At 51.3% G+C, this 15,080-nt stretch overlaps 1 protein-coding gene across 2 annotated transcripts in view; it reads right to left on the reverse strand.

The window, feature by feature from the left end:
* Positions 1-3,609: 3,609 nt before the first annotated feature.
* CATSPER3 (cation channel sperm associated 3) overlaps positions 3,610-15,080 on the reverse strand; it is a 34,741-nt gene continuing 23,270 nt past the window's right edge. For both annotated transcript variants that reach the window (XM_070517374.1, XM_070517375.1), the window contains exons 3-8: positions 12,284-12,523; positions 7,129-7,311; positions 6,282-6,422; positions 5,796-5,915; positions 4,788-4,945; positions 3,610-3,798 (exon numbers count right to left, since the gene is read on the reverse strand). In XM_070517374.1, coding sequence (XP_070373475.1) covers positions 3,693-3,798; positions 4,788-4,945; positions 5,796-5,915; positions 6,282-6,422; positions 7,129-7,311; positions 12,284-12,523 — 948 coding nt within the window. In that variant the 3' untranslated portion in view covers positions 3,610-3,692. The remainder of the gene's footprint in view (positions 3,799-4,787; positions 4,946-5,795; positions 5,916-6,281; positions 6,423-7,128; positions 7,312-12,283; positions 12,524-15,080) is intronic.

The following is a 15,080-nucleotide window of genomic DNA, read 5'->3' on the forward strand; positions in this document are numbered from 1 at the left end:
CCTAAAGTAAAACCAAAGCTAGAACTCAGGGGAGGGGAGGCGTGTGGCCGATCACGCACAGAAGGAATTCGTGGTGGCAGACAGGAGGGAAGAGGGGGACACGCATATGCTGGTCCATCTTGCTCCATCACATTTGCTCCTTTCTCCCCACTTTCCAACCCCGGTGACTAGACTGAGCAACAACACCCTCCCCTTCCTGAGGAGCCTCGTGAGGAACTCAGAGCCATTTTCTCTCTCGAGAGCCTGTGGGACAGTGGAGCAGGCCCAGGCAATTTGGGGCCAGGGACAGAGACCAAAACAGGTAGAAACGCCACTGAGAGCAGAGCCTGACCTGAGAAGGGCAGCTTGTTTCAGGAGGTGTCCTGTCTCCTAAAGAAAACATTAAGGTGTGCAGTTTCCACCGTCTCAGTACTGGACTTCTAAGGGCTGTTTGCGTGAACAGGAGAGCTTACGGTCTCAATCACTGCCTGGGTCACCATAATAGAAGGACTGCTTCCTGCTGGAGGAATCAACAAGCAGTTTAAAAAAAAGAAAAAAACCCACCACCTTCCAAACACCTCCAGCCTCCAATTCAAGATCCTTCCCACAAGAGCTGGGTGAGGGCCTGGGTGTGGCCAGATGACTCAGACCCTGGTCCCCTGCATCCCACTGCAGCCCCCAAACCACCAGGCTAGCAGGATGGAGATGAGCAAGCCATCTGGGGACAGCTCTGCTGGATCCCAGGGTTGGGGGGTTAGGAGGAGGGTCCTGCTCTCCACAGCCAGGCCTGGGCAAGCAAAGCCACTTCTGCCCCAAGCAAATCAACTGAAAGTCTTGGCCAAGCCTGTTTGAGTTGGTGAGAGCCCAAGTGGGAATTCTAATCTGCCAGTGTTTGCTCTGCAGGCAAACAGGGCCAAACAGAAATGCTGCTCTGGGACTTTGCGCCAAATATCCATCGGCTTGTTCTGCCAGCAGCACCAGGCCAGCCCTCTGCACGTCACCCTCTCCCAGTTCTCTGCTCTGTGACAGGCTTCTGCTTACACCCTTAAAGGCAGCTTGCCATCTCACACCACAGCCCAGAGGCCCAGGCCCGGAGCTTCCCTGCTGGGCCTGGGACTCAGCCTTCCAGGTCCAACATGCTGTCTGCCCATCCTGCACCAGCTCCACCTGGAGACCCTGTCACTGCCCATTTCCCCGCAGCTTCCTGGCCTCTGCTTCCTGTTCTCAGCTCCATACTATCCTCACCACCTTCACGTTGGCCCAGTCCCTCCAAGCCCCTGGCTTGCTGAAGGGTGAGGCAGTGACACAGCCCACTGCAGCTGGCCGCACAGCAGAGGTAGAGCTGACAGCCAGGAAGCACAAACCATAAGTTGACTATGTCTTTTTTCACACTCTCGTTGTGTCTTTTTTTTTTTATAAAGATTGGCACCTGAGCTAACTGTTGCCAATCTTTTTTTTTTTTTTCTGCTTTTTTCTTTTACTCTCCAGATCCCCCCAGTATATAGTTGTATATTTTAGTCGTGGGTCCTTCTAGTTGTGGCATGTGGGACGCCACCTCACCGTGGCCTGATGAGCGGTGCCATGTCTGCGCCCAGGATCCGAACTGGCAAAACCCTGGGTCACTGAAGCAGAGAGCGCAAACTCAACCACTCGGCCACAGGGCTGGCCCCTCTCATTGTGTCTTTTATTGAATCCTTGTAGCCGGTCAGTTTTATCAGCCCATTTCTCAGAGGAAATAGACATTTTACAAGACAGGACACCTTGCCCAAGGTCATCTGATTAAGGAATTCAGGCTTCCTGTCTCCAAAATCATAGCACTTTCTAACTTGCCTCCCTGAGGCAAATTTTTAAATCTTTTGTTCACTCTCAGATGCCTATGGCAATTCCAAGATTCCTGGTGCAAGCTGGGGGATGTGTTTCCATTTTCCCCTGAGCAATGCTGGCACACACCGTATAAGCAGTTGGCAGCGTCTGCTTTGCCCCAACCCTGAATCAGAGCCATTGCCTGAGGCGGGCCTGCCTACCCTGCTGACTGGGCTGCACCCGCCAGAGCACCCCTGGAAGCCCCCAGCCTTCATGGGTAGACATTGGATGCATAAGACCCAGAGCTCCTCCCCCTGTCATAAAGGGCACAGACACCCTGCTCACTTCAGGCCCACCTCCAAGGGCATCAGCACAAAGTTCTCTCCATTCCAGGAAGCAGCTGGGCTACATGCCTTGCCCTCAGAGGGCTCCCCGACAGCACAGTGATGGGTCTACGCTCCAGAGCAATCCTTCTCAGCATTGTCTATACAATTCTCAATTTGGTCCTGAGAGATTGAACATTTGCAAATGGAAATGATTAGAGTATCTTAGAAGACACATGCTTTCTGCATTAAAACAATTATTACTTCCTCAAGGGAATTTTCTCTCGTCCAGTATGGCTGGATCACTGTCTTGTCTACACAACTGTGAGCACCAAGAGGCCCATGACTAGATTGTGGGTTTCTCATCACACAACCTCCAGTACCCAGCAGAGCTCAGTAAATAGTAGTCAGATGTATGAACAAAACTGTGAGTAAAGGCTTCCTGCTGCCCTTGTCTTGTGGCCTCATGAGTGCCATCACCCAGGCCTGGAGCCCATGGGCCCACTCATGGGACCCTTCTGTCCAGCCACTCTCAACTCGCCCTCATGTGTATTCTGCTGTCCTGACTCCCAGTGTGGGTCTGGGGCCTTTCTGCACTCAGCTATAGGTGCTGTCTCCCATCCCAGCTCAACCCAGAACTCCCTTCTCCCTCTGTCTGAGATGGCACTGCCAAGGTAATAGGCCTCAGGATACTTCCCAGCAATGGGAGCCAAGGGGCACTGCAGGGCCTCTGGCCTGGCCAGTTGGGAGCAAGGGGGGCCAGCTACCCTACCCTACCTGGGCCTTTGGACAGCTCCATCATGGCTGAACCCAGGTAGTGCCAGGACCTTGGCAACTCTGGCAGTCACTTGGGCAGAAATGACACAGAAAATGCTACCTTTTAAGTGAAGAGTCCTAACTAACCATAAGTAGGGCGTAAGCAGCCCTGAGCGCCTGATGCTGCCCCTCCTCCAACCCCTGTATGAGGTGCCTGGGCGTTGCTGTAGGCAACTCCCCCAGACCAGCCCACACACAGAATCCTGCCAGTCACACTGCACCCCTTGGAGCACCATGACTACTGTGAGCCCAGGGGGAAGCAGAGTAGACTTCCAAAGAGGGGTCCCCACAGCAGTGGGCCCACAGAGAGACATGCCGCTCTGCCGGGCATGGGGACACCCCCATAAAGGAGCCCAGCGGAGGTTCCAAGAGGGAAGTACGCCACATCTGGTCAAAGGAGCCATACACCCTGATGGAACTGCTGGAGGACTGATGGTCTGGAGTCCTCAGGTGGCTTCCCCAGGAGCCCAGTGGGTCCTTGCTGCTGGGCTCAAGGGAGGAGAGAGACAGTGTGGCCCCTGGATGTGGCTTCTGGCCAGGGTGAGTCTTGCCCCTCCTCTCCCCACTCCCTTGGCCCGGCTGTGTCATGTGGTAGAGTGGGGAGGGTGTCTGGGGAATCAGACTTCACGGGCACCCACCCAGGCTCAATCCCCAAAGGTGGGGAAACACCATGATCACAGCAACCATGTGAGGTCAACACAGAAAGCCTGCGTTTATTGGGGGGACTGTCACAGCTTGTGAGGCCCTTAGTGCTTGGATGCCCACGTCCAGCTACTTTTCATCAACATTTTCTGAGGAGTGGGACTGCTTCTTCTGGGGCAAGTCTTCGAGCATCAGGTTCAGCACGTGCACAATCTCGTAGTACAGCTCTTGAAGCCTGGAAGTGCAGCAGGAGACGGGCCTGAGCCCAAGACTGGGCTCCAGGCCACCCAGGCCCCACCTACCACCCACTGGCACCTGTACATTCATCACACCTGGCAGGTGTGGGGCCAGGGCAGAGCAAGGGCTTCAGAGCCAGATCAGGCTGGGCTGGAATCCGGGTCTGCCACTCTACCTATGGCCCTTGGAGTAAGTTATTTCACCGCATATGTCAGGTTGGAGACAATAAACTCCCAGGCTCTGAGTGAGGTGACTGTGTGGAGGGGCCCAGATACTACCTGACCCACTCTTAGGCCAAAAGTAGGCATTCTATGATCCCTTCCTTTTAGTTCCTCCAGTCCATGAAGCCCTCCAGGGGGTTTCTGTCGAGAAGTGAGGTTGATCGTGTCCTTCCATGTTCAAGAGCCCACTGTGGCTCCTTAGTCCCCACGCCCCTCCCCTTCCTGCTCAGTAATGGCCAGTTATAACCCAGAGAAGTTAAGTGAGCACAGCCCTGGGCCAAGCCAAGCTCAGAGCTTCACATACACTATTTTCATAGAATCGGCTCAGCAGCCCCTCAGGTGTCAGGTGGGAAAGGAGCAGAGACTTGCCCAGAGTCACACAGGAAGGCAGTGGCAGAACCAGGCCAGGTGCCTCAGCTCCTGACTTGCCAGCCAGTGTTCTTTCCTCTGCCCTCTGAAAAGGGGTTAGTGTGGAGGGGCCTGGAGAGTCAAAGGAGTGAGCATCTAAATACGAGTCAGGGTGGGCTGAGGAGGGACAGGGGAGCAGAGTCTCCCCAGCCACAGGCCTGTCCACACAGCAGCCCAGCCTCTGTGCATATGTAGAATCCTGCACCCCCAAGCAGGGCCTCGTTCTACCCACTCTGCACATTGCCCATCACCCCCTCGCCCTCCAAGACCATCTGACATGGCCCCACCCTCAAGGAAGCCCAGGCACCAGGAAAGGCCTGGCCTCTTTTGGGCCAGGGTTGGTGGGGCTGGGACTGACTTGCAGATCGTAGTGTCCTGGTTGTCCAGAGTGGTCAAGTAGACATCAATGAAGGGTAGGCTAGTGCCAAAGTCATCCAAGACCATGGGGTCAGTGTGCCGCAGTGTCTTCTTGAAGTTCTCCACCAGCTCACTGAAACTTTTGTAGTCAACGTTTTTCTAGTGAGGGAAGCATAAAGAGAGCAATGATAAGAAGATGACACCCAAGATGCACAGAGACCTGGGGACCCTCCACGAGGAGGCCCAGGCAAAGGCTGACTCTAGCCCCTGGGTGAGTCCTGAGCCTAGTCACGGGTTCACCCTGACCCTTGCTGAGCCTGGACCCCCAACCACGGTAGCCTCGTAAGACATCATCACAGACATGAGGACAGGTGACACAGGAAGGACTGAGTGTGGCTCAGCATGGCCTCACCCTGCCCTGGACAAACCTTGGGCACAGTCAAGACAGGCAGATGTCTCCATCTCAGAGAGGAGGCTGAGGAGAGATGCAGTGACCACAAGGGGAGGCAGGGGCAGCGGTTCAGGACCCAGCCCAGGGAGCACAGAGCACTGAGACTGCCTGCCACAGCTGTATCATACTTGACAGAAAATCTCTAGCCTGTTGTGTTCATTCTTGTTTTGGTTTAGAAAACCTGAGGTTAGTAACACCTGTCAGGGCCTCCGTGGCCCCACCCATGCCGTGGACGGGGGCCATGCCTGCCTGGCACCCAGTGAGGTCTCGGTAACAAGAGTGCTCCAGGCAAAGGGCCCGGCAGTGGAGTTTTGCCCACAAAGGAGGAAGATACTACAATTACAGCACTCAGCACTCTAAGAGGTTCAGAGAAATGCACAATGCAGAGAATAAAGCCCACCTCTGGAAAATACAGGGGGTAGGTACCTACCTTACCTCAGGCCACAGATGCCTGAGGCCACCTGGCCTCTACATGGGCCCCAAGGCTCCTCTCCTGGCCACTCCTTCAGCCTTGATTGTCCATCCATCTTTGTCCACCTGCCTGTGGAGATCACCTACCCGTCTCTGCATCAGCCTGCTGACCTCCTCCTGTTGCCGCTTCAGAATCACCTGCTTCTCTTCCATGAGTGTCATGTGCCTCTCCACCATCAGCTCCCGCTCAAACTTTTTGATGGAGTCCTAGGGAGCAGGAGGATGGAGGTAAGGCGTGGGCTCTCACCACATACCCATCTTCCCTAGTCTTGCACTGCTGCTCAAGCCCCTCAGCAGGAGGACCTCCATCCCCCAGACAGGGCCAGCCCCCAACTCAAGCTGCCAACTGCAGCTACAGTGACAATCCCAAGCCGCTGTCCTGCTGGCCACCATCATGAGGCAGGGAAATGCACTGGCTCGGGGAGAAGAGTTGGGCTGGGGTAGGGAGTGGCCCACCTGGCCACCTCCCCTCCCTTCAGGAGAGACACAGCTCAGGGCTCTACCAGGAGACTTGCCTCACAGCTCCACCTACCACACCTACCCCACCCCTGATCCTTATAAGTGCCACTTCACCTCAGTGTGGATGATCATCACACCCACAAACATGCTGAGGAAGATGAAGGAGGCAAGCAAGATGAAGACAATGGTGAACGTCCTGCTCAGAGTAAAATTCCGGGCGTCTAGCTGGTGCTGCAGGTCTGTCCAGCCATCAACCTGCTCGGGTGGGGGAGGGTATGCCAAGTGTCAAGGCCTCATGGGGTAGGCCTCCTTCTCACCCAGCCTCAGGGAGCCCCAACCCCACCAAGGAGGAGGCTGGCCCTGCCTCCACATCAGGCCCTCAACAGCCCCCAATCCACTGACTTCAGTCCATAGATGGTGGCTTGGGGATGCAGGGCACCACTGGGTGGTGGCACTTCTGGCCAAGGTGCTCTGGGGACTCCTCCAAAATGCCTCCCCTCCTCCCCAAAAAGACACTGCCTCTCTGCTAGGCCCTCCTTTGGAAAGACCCTAGTCTTTCCAGAGTCCAACAGAGTCTAGACTTCTAATTCGGGCTTTGCAGGCTCATTCTGGTTGGATTTGTGACAGTCTGTTCCAAAAAAGGCTATGTGACATGGGTTTCACTTCTAAATTAAACTTAATCCAAATGAATTATCTTTTGAGAACTCTTGAAATTTTTATAACCCTGTTGGACAAATGGAAATGCTCTAGGGAGTCACAAAATTAGAGGCAGAGACGGACTCCTGGCCAGGGCACTGGCCTCTGCTTAGTCCTGGGAGACCAGCCCTCAGCTTCCCTGGCCCAGCTAAGCACATGAACGTGGGGAAGGCCCCCTGTGAGGCCCAGCGTGTCTTCACACTCACTCCAGCTGGCAAGCCCTTCTTAAGGCCCCTTCCCCCATCACTGTTCCCAAACACAGTACCGTGGCCAAGCTGAAGAGGGTAAAGAAGGCCACAGCCAGGTTCCCCCAGTTATTCATGTCACCCCCGTCTGGAACTCCAAATAGGTAGAAGCCCAAGATAGCGAAGATGTACATCAGGACAAAGAGCAGGATGATCACAGAGGCCACGGTGTAGACTGTCTGCCCCACAGCGGTGATGAGCGTCTGTAAGACAGGGGCACCGGGGCTAGGCAAGGCTGCCAGGCTGGGTGGCGCTCAGAGAACAGAGTCCAGTCTGCCCAGACCACAGCTGTCCCCAGTATCCAGTGCCATGCCTGGCACATGATAGATGCTCAATCAGTACTTGGAGGAAGGAAAGAGGGGAGGTGGGGGCACTGGTCCAGATTCTAATAATTACCAATGCCTGAACTCCACTCTCGTCACCTGTGGGCAGATGAAGCGTGCTGCCTTAGATCTGGGGTAGTCGCCCCATCAGCACCACTAACCGCTCTACTTGACCCCCAGCCTGGCTGTGTAATCATCCCAAGGTGTCCTGCTCCTGCTTCTCAGCTGAGGGCCAGCCCTGAATGTTCTTCTAGGCCCAGGAGGAGTAGAGGAGCCACCCCGGGAGTGGAAACGAAGAGGACTGAGAGGAATGTGGCTTCCCATTCTTTCTGAGCCCCATTTCACAGGCAAGTCTCCATCTCATGACCTCAGTCTTCACCCTGTGAAATGGGCGTTTGTCTTATCTCCCACTACATTGCCCACTCCTGGGGAGCATAGTGAATGGCTCCTCGTTGTTCATTCTTCATGCCCTGGAGTCTTGCACACAGTAGGTGTTCAATACATGCTCAGCTCCCTCGATGCAGTCACAGACATAACTTGAAGGTAGGTAGGTGTTAGCCTTCTTCCCACTTCAAGATGAGGGATCGGAGGCTCAGAGAAGCAAAATGACTTGGCAGGCTTACACTCCAGTACAATGGCAGAGCTGGGACCAGCCATTTCTTGGCTTAACACTAGGAAAGGAGGTACATGAGAGATCTGGGACACAGGACAGTGAAGTTCTGACAGTTTGGGGTAATCTAGGGAGCAGAGAGACAACCCAAGGGCACTGGGGCTGCCCTGCATGTGGACTGGTTGGGCAGCTGCCTGCAGGGGTGAATGCATGCCAGATGCCTCTCTCCTTTCCTCAGGGGAAGAAAATCAATGTTTTGGAATTAATTCCAAAAGAGCTGAGATGTAAAAAACTGCCTCCTCTCCCTATGAGACAGAGACAGAACTTCTTCCCCAAGAACTGCTAAGACTGAAGAGATAAGTCCTCAAGGGAAATGCTGCAATGGGATGCAGTCTGCAGATGAGGTCTGCACGGTGGGGGAGGGGGTGCACCAAGCAGTGGAACCTGAGGTACTGGAGAAGGGTGGGGGTGAGGCCCTGGCTGGTCTCTGACTTCCAGGCCAGCCCGCAGGCCCAGAGCTACCTGAGGTCAAAACCAAGCAGCCTTGAGAACAGCCGTGGGGAAGAGGTAATGCTCTCCAAAAGCCCACATGGGACTGACTCCCAACAGCTGGCCTTGGCCACGTTCTTCAAGCACAATCTAGGCAGGCCCCATTAGTCTGCAGACTGGAAGGTGCAGAAATCCAGTCTCCAGGATGGTTGCCCAGATCCCCATAGGCCAGTAGCTCCTTCCTTGAGGAAGTCCTGGGCTTTCGAGGCCTACAGCCTGCTTCCCAGTAGGTACCAGATTTTGAATTCCCAAATTCTTTGGGGAAGGAATTCCTAACCCCAGTTCAGCTCTCCTAGGCTCTGGGTCAAACCACAGCTGCCCTTCTGGTCCTGGGGCATTCTGGGTATGGAAAGCACCTCCAGGTAGGGCAGGTGCCCAGCCTGGCTGCTCTGATGTGCAGAAAGTGATGAGCCCCAAGGAGGGGGAGGTAGGGATAAAGGCGAGGCTGGTGCTCCCACCACAGCCTGGCTTCTGAAGGTTCTTCTTCAGGCTGAAATGCAGATAAACATGGGGACTGTGGCCCTCAGGTGTCCAGCTAAGAGAACTTCTCCGTGTGCCAAACAACAAGGCACAATTTCCTCGTGGTGCAGGTTTATTGCCATAAGGCAGAAAGCAGAGTGTCATTTTAATTAATCAGGGGATGGGAGCCAAGAATGTGGCAGAGTGCCAGCTCTGGGCACTGAGGCTGCTTGCTCTGTTAAAGCCTCATTGAGACTCAATGAGTATAAATTAGCACAGAGGTGCAGGTGCCTACCTTTGGCACCTCCAGCACCCCTCCACCAGCTGGCCAGGCCAGAGTACAGAGGGCATGTAATCCAGAGTTACTTCTGTGCCTCTGGGGATCAGGGGCCCAATGACATTACAAAGGCTGCAGAAGAGCCACAGCCAGAGGGCCTGGTGGTCCCCAGAGGACAACTTTTGGATACAGGGCTCTGCTTAGTGACAGAAAAGTGAGGTCAAACATAGGACATATGTCTACATGCATGTCGTGTCTACATGTCCGTGGGTCTCTATGCACGTCTACAAGGACCAAAGACTGAGCAGAGGCCTGCAGTCACCAAGCAAGCCAGGCTGCGCTCTGGGATAGACCTTGGCCAGCGGGGAAGGCTGTGCTTCCTTCACTGGATCCCTGGGCTGGAAGGATGGGCTGTTCTTGCCAAGCTCTAAGCCCCAGGCACCTTCAGGCCTTCGCCAGGCTGCCACGACATGGCCAAGACGATGCACTTAGCAGGCAGCTAGTGCCCTCAGCCTCGCCAGGTGCTATTCCAGGTCACTGCCCTTCCCCTCACCCCCAAGATGGAAGCCGCTCCTCCCACCAGTCCTTTCTGCTTCCCTCCTCCCTGCACAGCCCTGGTCTTCCTTTCCCTCAGCCCGCTGCCATCACCACCTTCCTCACATGACTTCCGCAGGTTTCATTCAGGTTCATTCCATGATAATCCCTCTCCTGGCCTCACCCAAACATACTTTCTTGCCTGAGGATATCACTCCTCAGCAGCTCTCTCAAGGGAGGCTGTCTATCCCACACTGACCTGATTCAGGAGGCCACTCACTGCCTTAGCCCCAGAGCCCCCATCTCTATGGGCAAAAGCCACTGTTTCTGGGCAGGGCTAACCTTCCAGCTTCCCACTCCTCCTCGCATCTTGGAATCTCTGCTTCTGGGCTCCACCCCATCCTGCTATCATCCTGGGGGCCTTCAGCATCTCTATGAAATACCAACTGTCCCTTAGGCCTCTTCATCCCTTGACTTCCTCATCTCCAGTGACCCTCGCACCACTTCAGGTCCCTGTTCCCTTGGTGCCAAACACCTGGAAAAACAAGGCTACACTTCCCACTGTCTGATCACTTCCTCACTTTGAGGTGTCCACCACCTGGCACTTACCTCCCAGGACCTTCAGTCTTCTTTCTTATCCACCTACCTTACTCTCCTCTCTACCTAACATCAACTCCAATGCCCAGAACCTCAGACACTCCCCTTCCTCCCTTCTAGAAACATTATAGGGTCTGTCTGTAGCCTAAAAACAAGGGGAGCCACTTTTAAGTTTAAAAGGAAGGGTGCCATGATTTGATGGACACTTTAGAGATTCCTCCCAGCTGCTGGGGCGTTTCTGCTCCAGGGCTTTCAGTAGTGTGGGAAGCCATTGCAGGAATCCAGGTAGAGGTGGATGGTGATGGAGAAAAGATGATGGCTGTGGGGTGAAAATATGTGGACAAGTCAATAACTATTTAAGAGGCCATGTTATAGGACTTTGAGAAAGAGGAGTCAAAGCTGACACTCAAATTTATGACTTGGCAGTTGAATGGGGGTGGGGGAAACCCTTCACCAAAAGACAAAAATATGGGAGGAGGAGCCAGGTTTGGAGACTTGAGGGTGGGGATGGGGAGAATGATGACTTTCAGTTTAGACATGTTGAGTTGGAGGAGCACGTGAGATGTCCAGGAGGCAGTTGGGTCTGAAGGTCAAAGAGAGAGACTTGGAGAAGTGAAGACCCCTGAAAAGTAGAAGAGATCACCTAGAGTGAGAAGAGAACTCAGGCCGCAGTCCTGAGAAAACAACGCTTACGGGCCAGGCAAAGAAAACATGCCCCTGAGAAGTCATGCCCAAGAGGCTGGAGGAAAACCAAGAGAAAGCGGTGACAAGGATGCCAAGGGAAATGGCCAGTGGACTCGGTGACAAGGAGGCTGTTGGCAACCTCAGAGAGGCTAGTTACCTTGGAGTGGAGAAGAGAAACCAGGGTATATGTGACAGATAAGGAAGGGGGACGAGGAGTACAGACACCTCTTTCCAGGAGGCTCATGATGAAGAAAAGGAGAAGGAAGGCTGGACCACCGGGAGGGGACACACACACAGGAGTGTGAGTACATGATAGCAAGAAATAAATGAATGGGGTCTGTAACAGGGGGAGCTCTTTTACATTCTCCTTATCGTCTCTACCTGGGACTGGGGCTTCCTGAGTGTCGGGTCCAGGCCCTAGACAGACAGATACCCAGGCAAGCTAAGGGCAATCTCTCAACAGAACAGGCTGACACACCCTAACTGGTCAAATAGGTCCAAACCAGCCCCTTCCTGGAGAAGCACGGATACTGGGTACAGAGCCAGGGCAAACACACTGTGTCCAGAATGAATGCTGAGGGCATGGTTGGGTCAGCTCTGAGGTTCATTCTGAAACCTTCTGAGCCAAGAAAAGCTGGTCACCCATGACTTCCAACAACCCAGGAAGACTTCCCAGCAGGAGCAGCATTTCCAGAGCTACCTGAACAAATTAATGAGACTATTCCCATCAAGAGAAGCAGCATATATTTAGCTGTTTAGAGAAAGCAGTGAGTGACCAGGGCTACCAAAAAGCTGGAGCATGTATTTCAGAGTCTGTATCATAAGAAAATCAGTTAATTTGCAGCACGGAAGAGAGGAAAAGTTCAGATGGCCTCTGGAGTCAAACACACCTTTCAAATCTCAGCTCTGGCATCTAAATGCTGAGTGACCTTGGGCCTCAATTTCATCTGTAAAATGGAGCTAATAATACTTCCCTATAGTTTTTTAAAGATTAAATGAGATAATATTGGTAAAGATCAACCTGCCACACAGTAGGACTCAATAACTGGATGAGAGTAGTAGAATTATTATTTCATCAAGGGCTGGTGGGCAGATGGGCGCTATCGCCTGCATCAGCACCAGGGCACCCCCAGTTTCCTCACCCGGATACCACGGCTATAGGTGATAAGTTTGAGGATGCGCAGGGACTGTATGCCATCAGCGATGTTAAGGTAGGGGTAGTGCTTTCCCTTGAACTTGCGGAGACCATAGGGGATGAAGACAGTGATGATAATGACCACATCCAGCACATTGTAGCCATCTTTCCAGTAGTCGATGGGGTCCACGTAGAGCTTCATGCAGAACTCGGAGCTATAGATGGACACAAAGATGAGCTCTGAGACCTGCAGGGGTGGCAAGATTTGGAGGGTCAGATCAAGCTGCAGAGCCTTAGAGTCTTGGCTCTCTCCCTGACTGGGTCACCCAATCAGGTGTTTGTGTTGTTGGGGGCAGGGTGCTCCTAACTCACCCACCTGAGAGAGAACCCAAGCACACAGTGGACACACAGTGTGCCTGATTCTCTTCTCCTTCTGTGTCTTCCCTACCCTGTGGCCCTAAGCCTGGGGCTAGGTTTGCCCCAGGGTGCTTGGGAATGACCAACTGACTGACAGAATGACTACCTAGGCTCCAGTATAAGGCAACTCAACATGCTAAGTTTTCCCAAAGAGAAGATCTCTAGCGTTTTCTGGCCACCCTGAAGGTCCAAACTTTTAGGAATATAGATGAAATACTCAAATATCTACTTATATTTACTCTATTAATCACACACACTTAAAATCAGTTAACTAATCTGTGTCTGAAGAATATTGTGTTTTTTCCAGTTTATAAAAGTGGAAAACAACTTATTGAAATCTTATGAAACAATCTTATTCAAATTCTTCTCATGCATCTACAACTCCAGTGGCTTTGTTTTTACCAAAAGGCACTTCTGAGTCATCTAAGTTTTCCTTATCATCAATGCATTCATTCACTGAAGAGGCTTTGATTGACCATCTACCAAGTGCCAAGCAAGCACCATTTTAGGTCCTGGGAAATGCAACCGTGAATAAGACAGAAAATCCCCAGCCCTCAGGAAGCTTACAATCTGGTAGGAGAGACAGAAATACATATATAATATAACATCTAATAGGAGGAAAATGAAATAGCCAAAGGGGCCATAGGGCCTGGTCAGGTTGGGGAGAGACAATCGTGGCAGCTATTTTAGGTAAGGTGGTGAATGGAGCCATAATAAGCTGGGAGAATGCTTCCTAATGGCGAGTACAAGGGCCCTAAGGTGAGAAATGGGTTGTTCAAGGAACCACAAAGTCAGCATGGGTAGACAGCAAAGGAAACGCAGGGCGGGAGATGGAGCTGGAAAGGTAGGCTGTGTAGGGAGGGCCTTGTAGGCCTGATGAGAGCTTTGAATTTTAACCTCAGCCTTGGAGGATTTTGAGCCAGGGAGTGATATGAACCGGTTTACATTTTTAAGAGATCTTGGTGGACAAAGAGACTGGGGAAGCTAGCAAGAACAGCAACTGGGAGGCAGGTTACAGAGGATACGACAGTGGTAGAATTATTTCTAGCAGTCGTCTAGGCAAGAGATAAGGTTCAATTGGATTGGGTTCAGCAAGAGAAGAGGCCAGGTTCCAGATGTATTTTGTGAGCAGCACCCACGGGACTTGCTGATGGACTCAGGGATGCACGGGGAAGAAAGAAGGTCAAGGAATACTCTAGTGTTTCAGACAGAACTGGGTAAACCGTGGTGCCTTTAGCTGAGATGAGTTTGGGGTGGGTTGAAGGGGCCTAGAGAGAGTTTCTGAAAAGAAACAGAACAGCTTTTGAGATATATACCATCTTTTAAAAATATGTCAGACGCTGTCACTAGAAATTATAACTCAAGCTGCAAACTATCATTTTAGATAACATTAGGGCAGCTGATGTTTTTATTTGTCCTGTATACTTATATTTGCGGTCTCTACAAGGCAACCATTTACATACACTTTTTTTTTTTTTTGACTACTATGTAATATTTAAGATACACAAAAGGGTATAAAAAGTAATATAATGAACAACCATACTACCATCCAGTTTAAGAAATAAAATATTCCCATTACAGGCAGAGTCTCTTGTGGCTCCCTCATTCCTCGAATCCCCTTCTCTTCCTATAAAGGTACTCCTATTATAAATCTAGAGGATGTCCTGCTCATGTATTTTATACTTTTACCACATATGGATCCCTAAAAATACATGGTATTGTTTTGCATTTTTTATATATAAATAGCATATATACTAAAGTATTCTTCAGCGATTTGTTTTTTTTTTTCATTTAAAATTATGTCTAGGAGATTTCATCCGTGTTGATATGTGCAAACCAAGTCTACTGTTTTCACCACTGTTGAGCAATGCTACTTACGAAAATACTACAATTTATTTATTCTGTTACCAGCTGAGTGACATTTAGTTTGTTCATAATTTTTTACTACCGCAAAGAGTATAATAGTACAAAACGTTTCATCCATTCTTATTTGTTTTCTTGTACTCATATGTAAAGTTTCTCTATTATCGACGTAGGAGTGGAATCACTGGGTTGTAGGATATAAGCATCTTCACCGTCACTGGATATTGCCAAATTGTTTTCTGAAGCTTAAGATCAGCAGCCTTCTTATTGTGTTAAGTCCTTCCAATACTTCCTACTGTCAGATTTAATTTTTGTCAGTCTGATGAATATGAAATGTATCTTACTTTTTATTTTAATTGTCGTTTTTTGAATTATTAATGAAGTTGGGCATCTTATATGTTTAAATCATAAATTGCCTGTTTCTAATCTTCTGCCAACTTTTCTGCTGGGTTGTTTCATCTTTTTCTTATTTATTTGAAAGACAATCAATATTTCAAATATTTTGATTCTTAATCCTTTGACTG

This window comes from Equus asinus, chromosome 9 (genome assembly GCF_041296235.1).
Source record: "Equus asinus isolate D_3611 breed Donkey chromosome 9, EquAss-T2T_v2, whole genome shotgun sequence".
In the NCBI taxonomy this organism is placed as follows: Eukaryota; Metazoa; Chordata; class Mammalia; order Perissodactyla; family Equidae; genus Equus; species Equus asinus.